General features: G+C 38.5%; 1 protein-coding gene across 3 annotated transcripts; it reads left to right on the forward strand.

Annotated features, from left to right (window-relative positions):
* Nucleotides 1-7,513: 7,513 nt before the first annotated feature.
* Nucleotides 7,514-15,086, forward strand: tnfaip8l2b (tumor necrosis factor, alpha-induced protein 8-like 2b). 3 transcript variants are annotated; one of them, XM_047356911.1, is made up of 5 exons: nt 7,514-7,813; nt 7,894-8,000; nt 8,087-8,197; nt 11,844-12,167; nt 14,331-15,086. In XM_047356911.1, the coding sequence occupies exons 4-5, from the start codon at nt 11,850-11,852 to the stop codon at nt 14,571-14,573; spliced, it is 561 nt and encodes a 186-aa protein (XP_047212867.1). In that variant the 5' UTR covers nt 7,514-7,813; nt 7,894-8,000; nt 8,087-8,197; nt 11,844-11,849; the 3' UTR covers nt 14,574-15,086. The 3 variants fall into 3 exon arrangements, with proteins under 3 accessions (XP_047212867.1, XP_047212863.1, XP_047212854.1); XM_047356907.1 differs by having other exon boundaries at nt 7,894-8,197; XM_047356898.1 differs by lacking the exons at nt 7,894-8,000; nt 8,087-8,197 and having other exon boundaries at nt 7,525-7,813.
* Nucleotides 15,087-18,784: the final 3,698 nt, after the last annotated feature.

The following is an 18,784-nucleotide window of genomic DNA, read 5'->3' on the forward strand; positions in this document are numbered from 1 at the left end:
TGTGCGGAGGCCTTGCCTTGCCGTTGCGGAATGCTGTGTGGTGGGGGCAGGAGGCAGCGGGGGTGCTTGGAGCAGGGCTGTGTGAGGAGCTTGCGCTGTCAGGTTGGGTCTTGGGCTGCTCCCACCAAATGTGGGGCCTATTTCCTCCCCGCCACACTACCTGCCGGTGGTTGGTGTCTCTGCCCGCCGGTGTAGTTGTGGTTCTCGGTGTCCGGGGCTGGCTGCTTTGGTGTCTGCTGGCTCACTCCTGGTGGGTGCTTGTCAGGGCCTGGACCCCTGGGCTCTGTCAGGCCTCTGCTTGGGGAGTGATATGGCCCAGGGTCTTAGGTCTCTGGGTCCATGGCTGGATCTGCTTGGGCGCAGACGGCTGCTAGTGGTGCCTGTGGGCTCGTCGCTGCTGCTCCCTGGGGCGTCTGCACTATGGCAGCTGGGTGGTTCCCCTAGGACCCTCCCTGCTCTTCTCTGGTGGAATTGCAGTACTCCCAGCGGTGGTTCTCCTGGAGTTCCTGTGCTCTGGGGGGCATTTGTATGTCTGTGGCTTGGATCTCCTCCGTATCTGTCCCGGGTCTAGGTTGGCAGGTCTGTGGCTCCTCACACTCGCTATAGCATATTTTTATGGAGAAACCTTGTATACACATGCGCGCTCACACTCAGACCCACAGGTGTTTAGACTGAGCTGTTAACAGATAGACAAATGTTCTATATTGAGCCGCATTGACCACTAAATACATCTTGCATTCATAAGTACCGTGCATCTTTTGGTCAAAAAGCTGGTAATATGAACGTTTCTGCAGGTGTAGAAGCAAACAGGGTGTTATCGTGTATTCTCTTTATCCTTCTTTCTTTCCATTCTATCCATTCTTTACTCCTCACCCCTTTTCCTTTTTGCACCACCTCTGTCTTTTGTGCTTCTTATTGTTTTCCTTTTAATTTCTGTCTCAGTGTCCGTAACAATTGAAATAATCCCAAAGCAGTGTCTAATAAAGTTTCTTTTATAAATGGCAAGAACAGACTTGACATAAACATATGTAGAAGCGGCTTGGCATGACTGAAGAACTTGACACAACAGGCTTGGCATGAGCAGAGTGAATGTTTCCGAGAGGAATGAACAGAACAGATGTGTATATATAGAACAAGAACCAGGTGAAACAAGGAGACTGAATGCTAGGTGCAGGTGAACCGAATGAAGTTAATTGACAGACAGGAGAGAACACAACGTGACTGGAGCAAAACAGAAATTAATGGACACAAACTAATTGAAACATAACTAGAAAAACATGAAACTAAAGCATAACCAGATTCAAAAACCTAACTTGACAAAACATGCACTAGAACACAAAAACTAAAGCATGACCAAGAAAATAACAGAAGCATAATTCAAAACCTATCAATTATAATAATAAGAAGAAGAACCCAAAAACACCCACAAATCATGACAAAACCAGCAGTTTTCTTGACAAAATGTGCAATATGGGTTGACTTGGAAAGAGAAGCCCTCCTGGCGTGCTGATGTCTCGATAGCAGCGATCAGCTGGTAAACGGTGGGCTGTGCCCTTGGCCACTAGCAGCGGGTTGCCCCAAATCTAGAACAAAGAGTAACTCTGAGGCGGGAACTCAGTAGAAAAACTCCAGTAATAAAACTGGGACAAAAGAGTGGTCAGGTGAGGCCCAGACCACAGTTGCTTTGAATGGAAAACTTTAAAAGTCCAACTTCTAACTCCTGGCTGATTTGGGATCAGCCGGATAAAAACATGAACACGCACCTTGCACAGCAAATCAAACACAAAGTCAATTTTTGTTTTACTCTCTTATAAATGGAAAGGCACACTGTCTGTTGTCACTAACTCATGTCTGAGTGAGTGTTGCATGACAGCGGTGAAGCAATAAACTCAGAGAACAAAACATGGAGTCGGGGTGCCAGCTGTTGGTCAGATATGTGCTGATTGCACCCTGTAGAAGATAGCATTCAAGCAGCAGTCCTGTTTATGTGCCTTTTCTTGTTATAAGAAGTCCTGCTGTTTGTACAAAACTGAATTTACAATCAACTACTGAGATTTCGCAAAACTACACAGAGCAGAAAGTTTTTTTAGTACTTTCAGAATGCTATTAAACAGTTATTTTAGAAAAGCTAGACGTATACTTTGATATTTTTGTGTAACTTTGCTTTAGTATTTTGAATCACAACATAAATTGCAGTTAAGAAGAGCCTGTTAAAATATTATTAACAAGCCTGTTCCTCTTTGGCACAGACTTTTTAATAATATTTCTAATCTGCTGCGATCTCTAAATAATTATAAAGCTAGATCTGAGCATTTATTTAGCATTTTTACTTGCATTTACTGAGCTTCTGAAGCATGAACGTTTAACATGCAACCTAAACAGGGAGAAACAGCTTAGTTCAAAGTCTCGGTGACTTCCTCTTGACCCCAATAGAGGGTGCTGAAGAGGCCCCGAAAATTTCACAAACAATAACAAGAAGTTGTCATTTAGACATTCCAAAGAAAATCATTGATAATCTCTTTGTTGCTTATAGCAACAGAAACAGGTATTTGCTCAAAAAAAGAGAACAGCTTCAGATCGTAAAAAAGCTGTCTGCTGACTCACCCAAGCACTGAGCTACATGTTGCAAACTGTGACTTACTGCAGTGTGGAGACGACTAAACAGGTTCAGCGAAACTGTGACAATTAAAAGCTGCTCTGAGTTACTAAACATGTGGATTTAACCAAATTTGGTCAAGGTGTTTAAAGAAGTTGTTAGGTGTAGTGCATGTGAGGCATTATGGAACTAAAGTCAGCTAACTACTGCTGCATTTAAACAGGTCCACTCATTTTCTGCTAAAAGCTGAGCATTGTGTATGACACACTGAAAGGAAATGAAAGGCTGGATGTTACAGTGCAGCTACAAACAGGTGCTGCATTTTTGTTTAATTTGAAATGTACATAAGAGGAGTAAAATATTTACATTTTATTCTATTTTTTAAAATTGAAGATATTTTTCTAAAGCACAAACAGTTCAATCCCCTCCATAAATGCTGAGAATTTGCAGGTTTCACAATATCGCTCTTTGCATAAGCAGTTTGAAAAAAATAGGAAGTTGAACATCCCCCTCAAAATGCAATTTTAGACATGGCATAAAACATGTATGACAGGTAATAGAAGGAAAATGTAATATTAAAAAAAAACTCAATGATTTATGAAATCACTGCTACAAGAGTTAAATTTAAACGTATACTTGAATTTAAGAACATAAGTGTCAACTTTTCATTAAATAAGAAGAGAGAGAGAGAAAAACAGTATGCAACAAACTTTGGTGTCATATTAGATTCAGACCTAGATTTAGCAACCACTTGTAAAAATTCCTGGAATGAAGTGTTTCCGTCAAAACAGGACAGAGATTGCTCATATGTTCAGTAGGTTAGATGATCACAACAGTGTCTTCACTGGTAAAAACAAATCTATAAGGCAGCTGCAGTTCATCAAAAAGAGTTCTGACCTACACCAGGAAAATGGATCACATTACACCAGTTCTTAGATCACTGCACTGGCTCCTGGTTTGTGAAAAAGTCAATTTTAAAGATTTACTTTTAGTCTACAAAGCAATGAATGGTCTTGGGCCAAAATACACATCTGAGTTGATTGTCAAATATGAACCACGTAGACCCCTCAGGTCACCAAAGACCTGTTCACTCTGTGTTCCCAGGACCAGATGGGGAGGCAGCATTTCGTTTCCATGCCCTTCATCTTTGTTTCCCTACCACTGCTTTCAATCACAAAATCTGACAAATGATTTGTTTGCCCGACCACTGATACGTGATGTAAGTGTGAGATTAAAGATGGCCAGCACTGCTCACAAATGGCTAAGTCTGGTTTCTTTTGTTAAATGAAACAGACAGAATGTGCATCTCAGTCAACTTGTCCTTGATGGAAAATGGTAAAAGTAATAAATAATAAAACAAATTCACGTTAAAAAAACTATCTCTTTAGCCATCTTAGTAAATGTAATTACCCCAAATAAAACTGTGATTTGTGGACAACTGCCATGACTAAGAGGTAATACATAAAGCCCAAGCTAAAACTGTCATTTTTGTTTTTCGAGTTTTTCCTGTACCTTCAGCTTGGAGTCGCGAAGTCCACCCTAGAAAGCGCTGCTCCTGTAAGGCCAGAATGCTTCATTTGTATTTAGCACTTCATTTAACATCACTATGCAGAAGATTTGCATAATGTCATTCAAGTCCTAGGTCCTCCCACCATAAACAATGAGCAACATTCTCACCCAATAATACGAAGCTGGGCAGCTTTTCAGCTGGAAATTCTTTGAAAGACAGGAGTTCAGTCAGTCAAATCTGCTACAGCTGGACTTTTTATTTTATATTTGTTTTTTCACAATATAACAAATAACCTGGATATTAGGTCCAAAAGTATAAATATGTTGAACATCTAATTCAACAAGTATCATGCAAAGAATGAAGAAAAAATATATTTAATAGGTAACTTTGAAGGCAGGGGTACACATTCATGCATGGTTAGCATGATTCAAATCTCACAAATTATTTACATTTTTGTCTTCAAAGTAAGCAGACTGTTCTATGAAAAAGATTCTGACTGTAAAGTACAAAAAAAAAAAAGAATTTCCTCTAGGATCTAATCTAAATAGCTTCATTTGCTGCGCTTTAATCAGGAGAATGGGACTGTCATGACACAGAGAGCAATAAGTGGGAAGTTTTTTCAGTTTCACTTGCTGGTTTCCTGCAGCAGCAGAGAATAGATAGAACAGTGCAGGCATTTTCAAATAAAATCGCAATTACTAAACTATATCTAGTCGTAATTTCAAATGTTGGTTTTTGAGTTAATCTTGTCAAAAATAAGCTGAGGATGAGCTGCGTGACTCCACATTATTTAAGCTTCCATCTTTAATCTGGCTTCAATGCAGTTTAAAAGTTTTAAAAACTTATCTAAGAGCTTCAATAGTTTCATGTTTTTATTTTATGGCATTGGTTGACACTTATGTTGGTAATGAATCAGCTTAAACAACATAATTAGATAAGTGTTATATTAGTATCTACACTATTTTATAGTGTAGAGACTTAACCTACTTTTAAACTTAAGTGCAGAGGCTAAAAACTATATCTCAGTGGTGGTCGTTATCTGTAACATCTTAGGTGGGGTTCATGTTTTTCTAGAACAGATTAATGTAAATATGCCACATCTTCTTTAGATGTGCACATTTCTGCATGAAAAAATAGGTAATTCCTTTAAAATAGTTTTCTTCATATAGTGAAAAATATAAATAAATTAGGCCTCTTATTTTCTCAGTACTACAGTTACATATTTTATTTTATTCTGAAACTATACAGCTATTGCAAATACCCAGATCCATTTGAGACGTTTGACATACAGCTTTATTATTTGCCAAAACTCCTAATATGTACTGGCGATTTGTCCAGGTGTACCCTGCCTCTCGCCCGTAGACTGCTGGAGATCGGCACCAGCATGGATGGAACTCCTAATAAGTTCTTGTTTTCTATTTCACAGAAGATTTTTTTGCTTACATGGCAAGACAAACATAGCAGTAACCATCCAGTTTGTCTAGCAGGTTTTAAAATCTCAATTCCTATATTTCTAAGGTTCTTTAAATTCCAAAATGTTGGAGATGAAAGGGTTGGTTTATGAGATGAAATCCAGTTCCATCTGTTTATTTTGATCCATGCTCTCCATCTGTTTTTTAGTACTGAGTGGAAACATAGCCTAGTAGCAGAAAGCCAAATATTCCACCACATTCCAGATTGCACTTCTCTGACCTCAGTGGTTATGAAGTTGATTATTCCGGCCTTAGTCATCCTGTGATAAAACACTGCCATTATGTGAGTAAACATATGTGTGAGAGAGGTAGGCCATTGGAAGGTTTCTCTGATCCTTTAATGATAGATAAGTGGCGTTAAGCAAGATCCTCTCATTATGTCTTAACCAAAGAGGCAAGTACGTAACATGTGTACAGTGTTAAGGTGAGACAAGGGAGGGCTTGTTTCAAGTCGCATGCACCCCATCATACAATTACACTCATGAACACAAACACAGTCAAGTGAATTCACTTGCACACATGCCAATATTCAGCAGAGTTCTCCCTGCTTGTATTTCCTTGTGAGATGTCATTATACGATAAAGAGGAAGCCATCAGGAAACCGCTTAAGCACAACTTCCTGTCTGTTTCTATGGTGACTACCTCATTTTTGCAGTTGCAAAAGAGATAGTAACAGCAACAACTTTACTTGAGTAAATTTCTTACAGATGTTCTGAGTGGGAGGCAGAAATAAAGAGGCAGGTGTATTTCGGTCTCCGCGGCACACTGGTGGGCTAATTAATGTCTGGACACTCCTCTCAGTCCACCGTGACTCTCAGCATGCCCTTTAACCCCAAATATCTGACAACAATTAACATGCATGAATAATCAGTGAACATGTCTTTTTGTGAATAGCCTGGATCACAGCTAACAGGCCTTCAGTACAGTGGCTTGCCATTCAGACAAAGTACATAGATAAACACAAATCTAGAAGTGGTGGGACACTTCCTGATTTGACAACTGCTCACTTCAGAGCTTGAGGTTGGCGGACATGTTTGCTGTAGCAGCTATACGCGTCAGCCGTGTTGTTGTTAAATATTGCAGAGTCTATGTAGGTTACTCTGGCTTTAGCTCTATACCATTCTCATATGTATTTATCGCTTTTAGATAAGGTTGACAGCTTAAAACAAAACTCCATTCATAAAAGAGATTTGACCTTAAATTTTATTACTTTATGGAAGCTGTGGACCTTGCCTCATTGAGTGGGTCACAACTTTTATAAAATGCTACTTTGTAATTTTGATTTAGACTTACAGATTTATGTTGCTAAATTAATATAATCAATTCAGCTCCAAAACATGACAAAAACTAAAATATTAATTATGATATGGGAAAAAAAATATGCAACTGCAAAAAATGTGTTAATATGTAACTTCTAAATTCAAATAGACAAACATGCATGGACAGAGTTTTATGAATTATGCTAAGACTGTTTTAGCTGCACTAAAATTAAACATAAGAACATTACAAAATATATTTGATCTAGCTGTTGAGCTTGGATTGCACGTGCACTTGAAGACGGTCTTGTGCCTGCTCATTGTTGTGATTCTGCCTTTAATAAGAGACACATGGGGAGCGCCATGGTGCTCTGCAATACTGACAGGAGCTACATTCCACCAAAGGTGTACAAAAAGGAGTTAAGCCGCTCCCCTTTCAATCGACTCCATCACAGGATTATTGGTGAATTCTTTCAGAGGGCTTTCACTTGTCACAACAAGCAGAGGCACTACGTCAGCATTGCAGGGAAGAGAGGTCAGAGAGATGCAGTAAGAGAGTAAGTTTTGGTGAGCGACAGTAGAGAAATTCAGGTTTTTGAGAGTTTGATTTTAACTTTCAAAGGAAGAGAGCTGATAGGGCAGTGAGAAAAAGAGAGGGAGAACAACAGAGAGAGAGACTCACACATACACACACACACACGCGCACACACACACACACACACACACACACACTGAGGGGTGTGTCATAGCAATTTAGTTCCTTAAGGAAGTAAAACTCAACATTATCTTAAGACAGGGTGGTGAGCACTGACAGAAGCACTCCAGGAGGGCTGATTTTATGGCTTTGGGTACTTCTCTTGGTGGAGATGAAGGTATCCTGTTAAATTAACCTGCCTGTGCTGTCAAAGTGATACACAGAGCGGAGGGAGCGCGACATCTGACACACACAAGGAGGGAGGGGGACTCAGCAAACACTCAGGTAAGACAGTTCTACTGTGTTCATTTCCTAGTAAAAAAAAGAACTGGAAAGGAAGATGTGTCTTTTACTTTTATTTTAAGTCTGTGCAGACTAAATGTGTTATTGGTGGCAATGAGCAAAGGCAGCCTCAGTGAAGGAATGACTGGAAACTGAGTGACTTCTCTCCACTTCCCCATCTTGAGCACAAGTTGAGAGATCTTTTTGTTCACAGTCATGCTGCAACAAGTTACACTGACAGGCACATATGTTGAGCTTATGTTTTTGTTTGCACAGGCTGAGAGTAAAATCAGTAGACTTTGGCATCTCAACTGGTCAACGTTGATTTGCTGAAGGTTAAAAGATACTACTAAAGACGACAGGTTTCAGCGTCAAACTGGAGCTGAGGCAAGGAACAAATACTCAGCTAACTGCTCTGTTTCGCTTCCCTTTCAGCACAGATGTATGCTTGTGACTGCTCCAAAAGTTGTGCAATGTTGAAAGATTTCAAAACCCTTTCTTGTCTTCTATCTTCATCTAAGCGAAAGTGTTTGTAAAAATCTTTAAATACCTTATATAAATAAAAGACAAGATATTTTTCGAATTTGTTTAAAAAAATATGTAGGAGCTGCAACAAAAGATGAAGTTGCACAATAGCGTAAGTGAAAAAAAGGACGGAAGTGACGTTTTATCCTGGTAAAAAGCTCAGCTTTCACAAACATTTGCTGAATAAGAGCAAGGAAAAGGACCATCATCATCATTATTATTTAATCTTTCCTGGTTGATCAGAGGCAAACATTTCCTTGTTTACCGCAGTCACCATTTTAGGACGACAATAAACCTTCCAAAAATGGCCCGCTCCTGGAACATTTGGACTGTTCGATATGAACAAAGGTTATGAGCTGCTAAAGGGGGCAGACCTTTGAATGGTCACGAACTACATTCTCGTCTGTCTAAACCTGGGCCCTGTGATGAAACATGCTGATGATGTCTTAGTCAAACTAAAAAGACTTTTAAGAACTTTCTAAGAACAACACTAAATGGAGTTTGGCTGAATCGAAAAGGCCTCCTCTGAGAAAATTTAGAAATGCTACAAACTGTTGAATTTGAACTGTTTGCATGAAATAAACAGTTTCATGCAAATACCCCAAAAACAAACTGTTAAAATGAACATCCTGATCCACGCAGGTTCATACCTGCACCCAAACACTGTAGCTCAATGCTGGAGACATTTGAGGAATGCTAAATATTTACCTCCACTGACTGCCTAGATGGGCCCACTCTTCACAACTTGCTTTGACTGTCTATTAGGCCAGGCTTCAAATATTCCCCACTGCCTGACTGTTAGAATAACTCTGAAATACATCAAGACCTTATCTGTGTGTGATGGTTCCACCTCTACTTTTTGTTGTTTCCCCTACAGCACTGCACACACACTCTCCTCAATCCCAACAGGCATCGGGAAGGAAAACAAACACTTGAACATGTAATGCAGTCATTCCCTGGTGGATACCAACAAACAGACTGATAAATGCTCAAAGGCCCTCTACTATCCAATTGTACCAACAAACTGCTGCTCAGCAATATCCATTACAGAGAGGGGTTGTTTTCCTTTGTAGCAATGCTTTCCTGTAACACTAAAATGTGCTCATGCTCTCTAAACAACCTCAAAACCCCCAGACAGAGTTCATTTAAAAGAGAAAAAAGAAACATGTAGAAACTGAAAAGCTAAAAAGCTGGTGGCATCCTGCTGTGGAAGTTTCATTGTGTGGAAAACTGGCTGATGACCACACACTGCTCACGTCTCTCAAATCCCCGTAGTCTTTTCAGCAAATAAATGAGATTGAAGCACAGATCTTAAATAGCTATCACAGTGCTCCACTTCCATTATCACTGTTCAGGGAAATTAATCTAATGAATGTTTTTTAATTCTCCACAGGGATCCAAAAGCATTTGAAACAAAGCCAGTTATTAGGAATTTAACACGTGTTCAAAATGAATGAATGTCCATGTAAATGAAACCTACTGAGATTATGAATTTTACACCAGGAAAGATGGGAATAGTATATATGTGCACGGTGTTATCATTTAGACAGACACAGTAACTGGACTGTTTCTTCATTTACTGCTGAATGGTGGAGTCTGCTGAACCTGCATGATTATAGCTGGACAACACCAGCTTTTACAAAACATCACCATACACAAAGAGTGAAAAGAACAAATCCAATAAATCAGCCATCAGGAAGCAATTTAGCTCACAGGTTAAGGGCAACACGCTGTTACTAATACACAGGATGTTACAATAACAGAGTAGATGTCTGAGTGGAAGGCAGACCCAACCACAGTACTGAAGACAACAGCTTGGTACAATGTACCATTCTTTCCGTTCTTGCCCTAGCATTGATGCAATGCTAAAACTGCATGCATGGACCTGTTGCAGCTATGCAGCCTTCAAGGTACTGTTGGGACCTCCTTACAGTAGTGTTGAATACTTGTCCACACAGGCAAGAAGTGGGATTTACTGGAGAAACATACGCTCAAAGATGTGAGGGGACTGACTTCTGAATTGTGGACCTGTTTGCACAGAAAACCTCTACACATGTAAAAAAATATATAAATAAATTACAGGACAAAAAAGAAAATACACATATATATCTGTGTTTCTGTCTTAAACACAGAGGATTACAATGAAGTAGAAACTTTTTTTTGACATAGCACTCAGCTGATGCATGTCAGCATCTTATACATAAGTTCTCTGCAAATAAACATGACTTTAAACTATTTAAAGAGGGATCATTCTTATATAGTTTTACTTTCTTTAATGAGTGCAATGTTCTATTCCAGCTCTGTCTATGAGTGTCAGATAAAATCATGTCGTTTTCCCAGATAAGTAGTGAGTTTGTAGCTTTGTTACTTCAGTGTATTAAACCAGGGGTTCCCAAAGTGGGGTTCCAGACCCCGTGGGAGGTTGCAAGACACCGAGTGGAGGTTTTCAGAATCATTGTAATGTAATCCCTGATGTGTATAGAAGGCCAGAAGGAACAAAATTAAATAAATGAATATATTATGAAATAAACGAATTAACCATCAAATAAATTAATGTACCAATTCATGTCCTAACAAATAGGTTCACTATTTCCATTTCTTTATTGAATACATTATTAAATAAATAAATAGAAAATGAAATTATGAAACTCTATTGAGTGAAATAATTACATGTATTTTAGGGGGTAGCCAGTGTCTCATACTGTTATTTTGGGGGTCACATGCTGAAATGTTTGGGAAGCCCTGTATTTAACCTTGATGAAAAAAATCTATTTTAAAGACATCATTTCAGCTAGCTAATGCTGAGAAAGGAAAATAAATGATTTTGCCATTCTGTCATGATCTGTTGTGTACATGCTGATGACCTCCTCAGGGGGGGATCTCTATGTTTAATGCTAGGTGAGGTTACAATCTCTGTGGGAAATGAAAAGTCTCTGCTAAGTCTCTTGATAGTATCTTTCCCTTTTGATTGCACGTCGTGTACAAAAACAAATATCAGCTAGCACCACACAAAAAGAGAGCTTTTAAATGCTTCTACTAACACTGTAAATAGATGTGGTAGAGAGGTATACATGTGCTGCATAACAACAGAATAGTTTGGGTTTTCCTATTGTACATTTTTTTTACTTATTCACAGGTTTTTCGGCAGTGTCTTTCAACAGACTCCATTTTTAGCTGATTGTAACCACTTCATTTAACCTTTTCATTTTTATTCCTGTAAAGAATGTCCTGATATGTATTGTTTGTTTCATTGGTAAAAAGAAACACAGGTATAGAAAATAACAACAGCAAAGAATGACATACCCAAACTCATGTGAAGCAAACAAAGAGCATTTTTCTTCTGCAAAACCTGGAGACCGTATTAATAACATTAATTTCAGATATTTCAATGTAAGGCATTCTATCAGTCAGCTAATATGTTCTCAAGCACAACGGTAAATGATTTTGTTAATACTTGCAATAAATTGTCACTAAAAATTAAATGCTTTCATTTTCTCTGATAATTCAGGCAATCATGGAAGCATTCAGTTCCAAGGATTTGGCCATAAAGGCACAGAAGAAGATCCTCAGCAGCATGGCCAACAAAAGCACCGTGCAAAGATTCATAGACGACACCACTAGTGAAATACTGGATGAACTGTATCGGGTTTCCAAGGAGTACACAGGAAATAAAGCAGTAGCTCAGAAGGTCATTAAAAACCTGATCAAGATCGCTGTCAAGATCGGGGTGCTGTACAGGAACAACTGTTTCAGCAAAGAGGAACTGAAACTAGCCCAGGAATTTAAGAAAAAGCTCCATACAGGAGCCATGACGGCTATCAGCTTCTATGAGGTAAACTCCCAGATACTAACCCTCCCCCAATGACCACAATATATGCATGCTTTAGAAAAATAGCCCTTCTTTTTCCTAACTGATGTTTTGCTCCTATTTCATTTTGTCATACTCTTTAAATATTTGGTATTCTTACCAAAAAACCTGAAATATTTGCAAGAGTTCTGAAAAAAAAATTTTTTTAGGAACAAAATGTACAGTAAAGTTGAATAAAACCGATCCAATACCCACAGAGCTAAAGACAGACAGTGATTTATTTCATAAAGGTAAAAAGTATAACTAACAAGGCTCAAACCTACTGTATGCAAAAACGTTCTTGATAACATCAAACAGGTTGACAGAGTTGAGAATACTTATTCTTAATGCACGTACCGTCCCAAGACAAGAATATACTGCTTATTTTGGATTCATATTTGTCTATTACTTTTACTTAAATTTTTATTTTACCATATACTATTTAAGGGCATCTGAGTTTAAGAATTTCTTTACATTAATAATGTTCCATTGCTTATGGTACAGCTGCTTTCAAAAATCGACACAACCCTGTAAAGAAATGAATGACAAAAAAAAAATGAAAGCACAAAAAATTATTTCAGAACTTTTTCTACATATAATGTGACCTTTATGATGTACAATTTTACAAAAAAACAAACAAATATGTTAAAAAAAAGTTTAAAAGCTGTAACAATATGGCAACTTTAGTGTACACATCCTTAAACTAATAGTTTTGATTTAATCGTGTTTGGTTAACACCTAACATGAATTATAGTGAGTCTGATTAAACTTAGATAAAGTTCAGCTGTTGTGTAAGATTTTCATGAGATTTGCAACATTTAGTTTAAGCAGTGGTTTACCGAGATATTTATAAAGAATACAAGGGATCTCATTGTACAAAGGTATCAGTCAGGTGCAAGGTACAAATTATTCAACAGTATTAGATCAGTGAAGGCTGTCCTCACTAACTGGAGAAAATATGGAATAATAGTTAGATTACAGAAAATGAATGTTTTATCAAAAGACATAAAATAAACAGACCAAATGAAAACGGATCAGGGAGGCTCCTAAAAGGTTAACGGCAGCACTGAGCGCTGCACGAAATTCTGCCAAGCGCTGGTTGTTTTCTACATATCAGAAATCTCATATATTCTCCACATGGCTGGAGTAAGGAGTAGGGTTGTAAGACAGAAGCCTTTATTTCCAACCAAACCATCCGAGCCTAACTATAGTCTCCTAAAACTGTGGCAGAATGTGTTAAGCTCTAATACAACACAGTTTGAACCTCGGGCAACAATTCCAAAAGGTAGGTTTGATACAGAAACAACACTATACATGTGAAACATGGTGGTGGTAGTATCATGCTCTGTGGTTATTTTTCTTACATACAATTGGGGATTTTTTGCACAAAAAACTCAATTCCCAAACAAAACTTTGCAGAAAATATGTGGGATCATTAGAAGAAAGCTGTGAAAAAGACAGTCTGACATTTGATACATTTGGAGAACGTCTGCTAGGTAGAGTGGGAAAATATTAGGTAGATAATCTCCAGGCCTAACATTTATTTTCAGTGTATTTGGTCTCAATTTCTATATACATATTATTTACTACTAGTATATAGTTTTAGACCCACTTAATTCTGTTACCTTCTGCAATAAAGTGCAATCAGTACATCCATGTTACAAAATGCTTGTTACCAGTAGAAGCATATGAATGTGTAATAATTAAAATGATCATTATGGAGTTTTGCAAGACAATTCTTAATAAACTATGGAAAGTGATTTATTGCTGTTTTGTAAATTTAAAAGAATAAGGATTGAAAAACCAAATCAACACGTCACATGACCACAGATCTCTGTCTCTACATCTATGGTGTACTCACTTAAGCAACTTTGATATTGCACCATTTTTACTTGTGATTCTCATTTTTCTGAATGACTCAATTGAACTGTACCGGATAGATGTTATATGTGAAAAGAAGTTTTGAAGTGACTCACGGCCTCATTTTTTACATCACAAAAACGTGCATTTTTACAGGAGTGTGTATACTTTTGAGAACCACTGTATATGACAATAAAGTTGAATTCGAAATGAACTTTAAATTTGCAGTTAGACTGTTGTCACAAGAGTCAGTTTCTCTAACATTAATGTATCTCTTGACTGATGCAGGTGGACTTTACCTTTGATAAGATGGTGATGTCAGAAAACTTGACAGAGTGCAGGGATCTTCTGCTAAAACTGGTCAACACCCACCTCACCCCGAAATCTCACGGTCGCATCAACCACGTCTTCAACCATTACGCCGAACCTGAGCTTCTGACCAAATTGTATGACCCAAGCGGACCCTTCAGACCCAACCTCACTAAAATCTGTAAAGGACTCAACAAACTGGTAGAGGACGGGACAATATGACGTGTGAGGAACATGCTTGCAACACTCACTGGGAGATAAACAGGAAAACACACTTAAGACTCTGGACCGCTGGATGAAATTTGTATTACTGCTGCTGAGGACAACTTAAGAAGACTGATTCGAAAACAAATCTGGTTACCCTTAGCTTTTAAAGAACATATTTGATAAGGGCAAAGGTTATGTCTCAATTTTATAATGTACAGAAGGGACTGCACATCCTGTGTAAGTAAAGTTCATAAAAAAACTTAAATTTCAGCAGATTTAAACTATATGTCTAAAATGTTTTATATGTGAGACTGTACTTTGTTACTGAGACCTAAGGGCTGTGTACATGTAAAGGAAGAATGAAACAGCAGCTGAAAAATCTTGCCAATCTTAAAAAGAAAATGTCACTGTACTGCAACACTGCCATCAGGTGGTTTACATGTGATGCTACAGTAACAGTGCACTGTTTACTGAAATATGGAGATTACAATTCAAGTAATAAAAAGGGAAATAACCACATAAGTATTACATGAACAATTGTTCTCGTCATTTCCCTGCTGCTATTGACTGCACAAAGAACATTTGACAAGACTGCAAAATTTACAATGGACACAAACATAAAATCATATGTAAATGTATTCACACCAACTGACCTTCATTACCTTTAACCGTGTTAAAACCACAACCTGCAATATATTGTTGTGGAATGTTAGGTAATAGACCAGTACAAAGTTGTGCTTAATGGTTAAGTGAAATAAATTGTTTTACATTTTTTTTAACAAATGAAATAATAAAAGTGTGGCATGTATATTGTATGCATGGCTGAACACTTAACTAGGTTATCATGCTGGAAGGTAAACCTCTGCCCCGGTCTTACGTTTTTTACAACCACCAACAGGTTTTCTTACAGAACTGATCTGTACATAGCTCAATCTAACTTCCCATCAACTCAGATTTGTGTTGTGTCACAGATGGCGAAAAGTATCCCCACAGCATGTTGCTGCCACCACGTTTCACTGTGGAAATGATGGGTTCTGGTTGATGTGAAGTTAGTTTTCTGACGCATGTAGTGTTCTGCATGTGGGTCAAAAAGTTCAATTTGGGTCTCATTTGAAAAGAACACACACTTGCACATGTTTGCTGCGTCACCTATACGTTTTGTGGCAAACTGCCAATGAGTCTAATGCCTTTCTTGCCTCTCTTCCATAAAGGCCAGATTAGTGGAGTTCACATGTAAGTTTTCCTGTCGACAGATTCAGAGGTGTGGATGTCTGCAGCTCCTCCAGAGTTACCATGGGTGTCTTTGTTGATTCACTGGATGATTCTTCTTTTATGCTACTATTCCACACAAACCAGGAATAAAAGGAACTGCCAGGAATTGTAAAGTTTTAGGATTCTTAGTTGAATCATAATAAGTTTGTGAATTCATAATTGATTCGTATTTTATTCTTCATCGGTTCTTGCAATTCTTGAGCCATCTGGAATTCATAGCAAACATTTTGACCTGTTCAAATTTTGGTGAAGAACTCCTGAATCGAAAAAATCTCTGGTAATTCTTAACAAATGTATTCCTAACTCAATCGGGGATTCATAAAGCAGTGTCTTGACCACGAAACAAAGGCATTCTCATCTTCCAGACTCAGTTCCTGCATCAGTCTGTTGTAGTGACCATATTTTATTCTTCTAGCTGGCATCAGCCCCAGTCTAACCCACCAGCTGAGGCCTCTTCTTCAAAGCTTTCTTCTTCTAGCTATCAGCAGCTGGTGTTGATACTCCAGTTCCACAGCCAGTACTGCAACTGCTCTACATTGAACTGTTGCCCAAACGCTTTCATTATATCTTGATGGGAAATTCCACAAATTGTCAAGAACAGTAACAAATTCAAATTGATTCCTGATTGTTAAATGCTTTCGTTGTCCGATGAGCTAACCCCTCCCTCCTACTTCCCTATGTCTAAAGGGATTGATCAAATTGGCTCTCCATCCAACGGGTCTGGACTTCCCCAAACCTGAAAGGTCTTACTAAGCAGGTTTAATGAAAGTTCTGTTTAAGCTGGTGTCGGGAAATGACTCGCCTAGCCTCTGACAGAACTTCATACAAAAGTCTCGGCCTTCTTCAGCTGTAGGTCTGGACGCCTGAGTAGCCTATCGCAGTCTCCCACACTTTCAACAGTCACTTTTGTTCACGGCTGCTCATTCCCTAATTTTACAACTGGCTTTGGTATATGGACTAGGTTGATTTTAGTGGCTCGGCACGAGCCCCAAGGGCGCTGTTTTAACAAACTTGACTAAGGCAACCTATGAAAACCTCCTAAAATATCTTAGAACCAGGCAACCAGACTTTTTACCACCAATGAAAAACCAAAAAATACGGTGACTCAAATAATTGGATGTCCACGATTTAACCAGAATTTTATATACTTTCTTTAATTAGTAACACTTTTGCAGGGGTCAGTAACAGCTTAAATTCAGCAACACAAAATAATTTCAATAATAGAAATGAATCAATCAACTCAACCTGTCTTTCCCTGCTGCTGAAACTAGTGGGTTTGAAGAGGCTTTGGAGACGGAGGCTCATCCATGCACCTGATGGAGAAGATTTTTCTGGTAACAACGAGTGGTTTCTTGAAGGGAATATGACTTAATCTTCAGTTTTCTTCCTTTAAGTGGCAGGCACTGATGCTCCAGGCTTTAATGGTTAAACAGGATCTTTGTTGTTATATGTCTCTGAAGACAGTAGTTTCCAGAGGCTGAAGAGTTGAAGGAAACCCGGAGACATAAATGAGGTTGATTGAGGACTTCCAGAAGCCTGAAACTTAGAGCAATCAGCTGTTCACCGATCAAGTTCACGTCTGTTGTCTGGATAAAAAGGCTTTAGATGAAATCAGATTCTTAATCTTGAGACACAGTCCTGGGGAACACGGGTTGATCCTCTTCTTTAATGCAGTCAATCAGTTGGGCTGTGTCTCTGTTCCTTTTTCCATCTAAGCTTCTTTTCTCCGTCCGATCTTGTTCGCTGGTCTTCTGCGAGGAAACAACCACAGTTCCCTCCTTCAGCATTGCTTTTATGATTCTTGATGCTTTCACCAGTCAGCCCCTTATTAGGCTTCTCAGTTATTGTGCAACCTGCTCAGCTCAGCTTCTTGATTATTGCTCAAAACTTTAGTCAAGGTCACTGTGACCTACTGATTCTGTTTCTCAGCCTTAGAGATGCCGATAATAGCCACGCTGGTCTGTAGTCGCATCCTCCCTTCCTCCCGTCGCTGTCAGCATGCAGCTGGCTTTCGTCACTCCTAGTCATCCTACAGTTCTTTCCCTAATCTGCTCAGTTTTAAACTTTACACAGTATTTCAATCATACACCTTTTAACTTGTTAATCAAAGATTACTAATTTCATTTAATACATGTGAAAGAATGTAAAATCATCATACATCATTTCTTTGGACATACTTGTTTATATTTGTGCAAAAGATAAGACAGATAATACGTGGCTCCACACAGGCCTCTCCAGTCTCTCAGCTCCAGAATATGAGAACATGCTTGTTTCACTCCCTACTGCTTCAACTGTGTGTTTTAATAATTATTGCATGGATTACACATAAGGATATTTATTGTAACTTTTATGGAGTAAACTGTGAGCAGTTACAAATGTTGCATGGATTACATGGAAAGATCTCACCTTATTTTGACAATGAATTTGGCCTATTGTAAATTAATTCCAAAGTGATACCTGGCGTTCGTGCAGTATTCTTAATAGATTCTCGTAAAACGTACTGAATTCTTGACAATATTCATGCAAATCAAGCCAAATCTCACGATTTATCTTTATCTGTCGTACTTGTTTCGTAACTGAATATTAGGGCGTCACAAATTGGCCCAGAAAATTTGCAAAATTCCAAGAATCCTCACAAATCCTAAAATTTTAATGTTCTTGGTGATTCCTGGTCTTTGTGGTCTGTGTGGAATAGTAGCATCAGTTTACAGGGATTGCCATGTCCTGGGAGGTTTGCAGTGGTCAGTGAGAAGTGCAAAGTCTGGGACATTGTGTTATCACCTAAACCTTTTTAAAATGTATGAATTACTTTGTGTTGGTCTATTACATAAAATCACAATAAAACACAAAGATTTTGGCTTTAATGTGACAAGATGTGAAATAGAATTTTAGTAAGGCACTTTCTATTCTGGCTACACAGTGTAACACTCTAAAGTCTAAGACCATTGATGAAG

The sequence above is a fragment of the Girardinichthys multiradiatus genome, chromosome 3 (genome assembly GCF_021462225.1).
Source record: "Girardinichthys multiradiatus isolate DD_20200921_A chromosome 3, DD_fGirMul_XY1, whole genome shotgun sequence".
NCBI lineage: Eukaryota > Metazoa > Chordata > Actinopteri > Cyprinodontiformes > Goodeidae > Girardinichthys > Girardinichthys multiradiatus.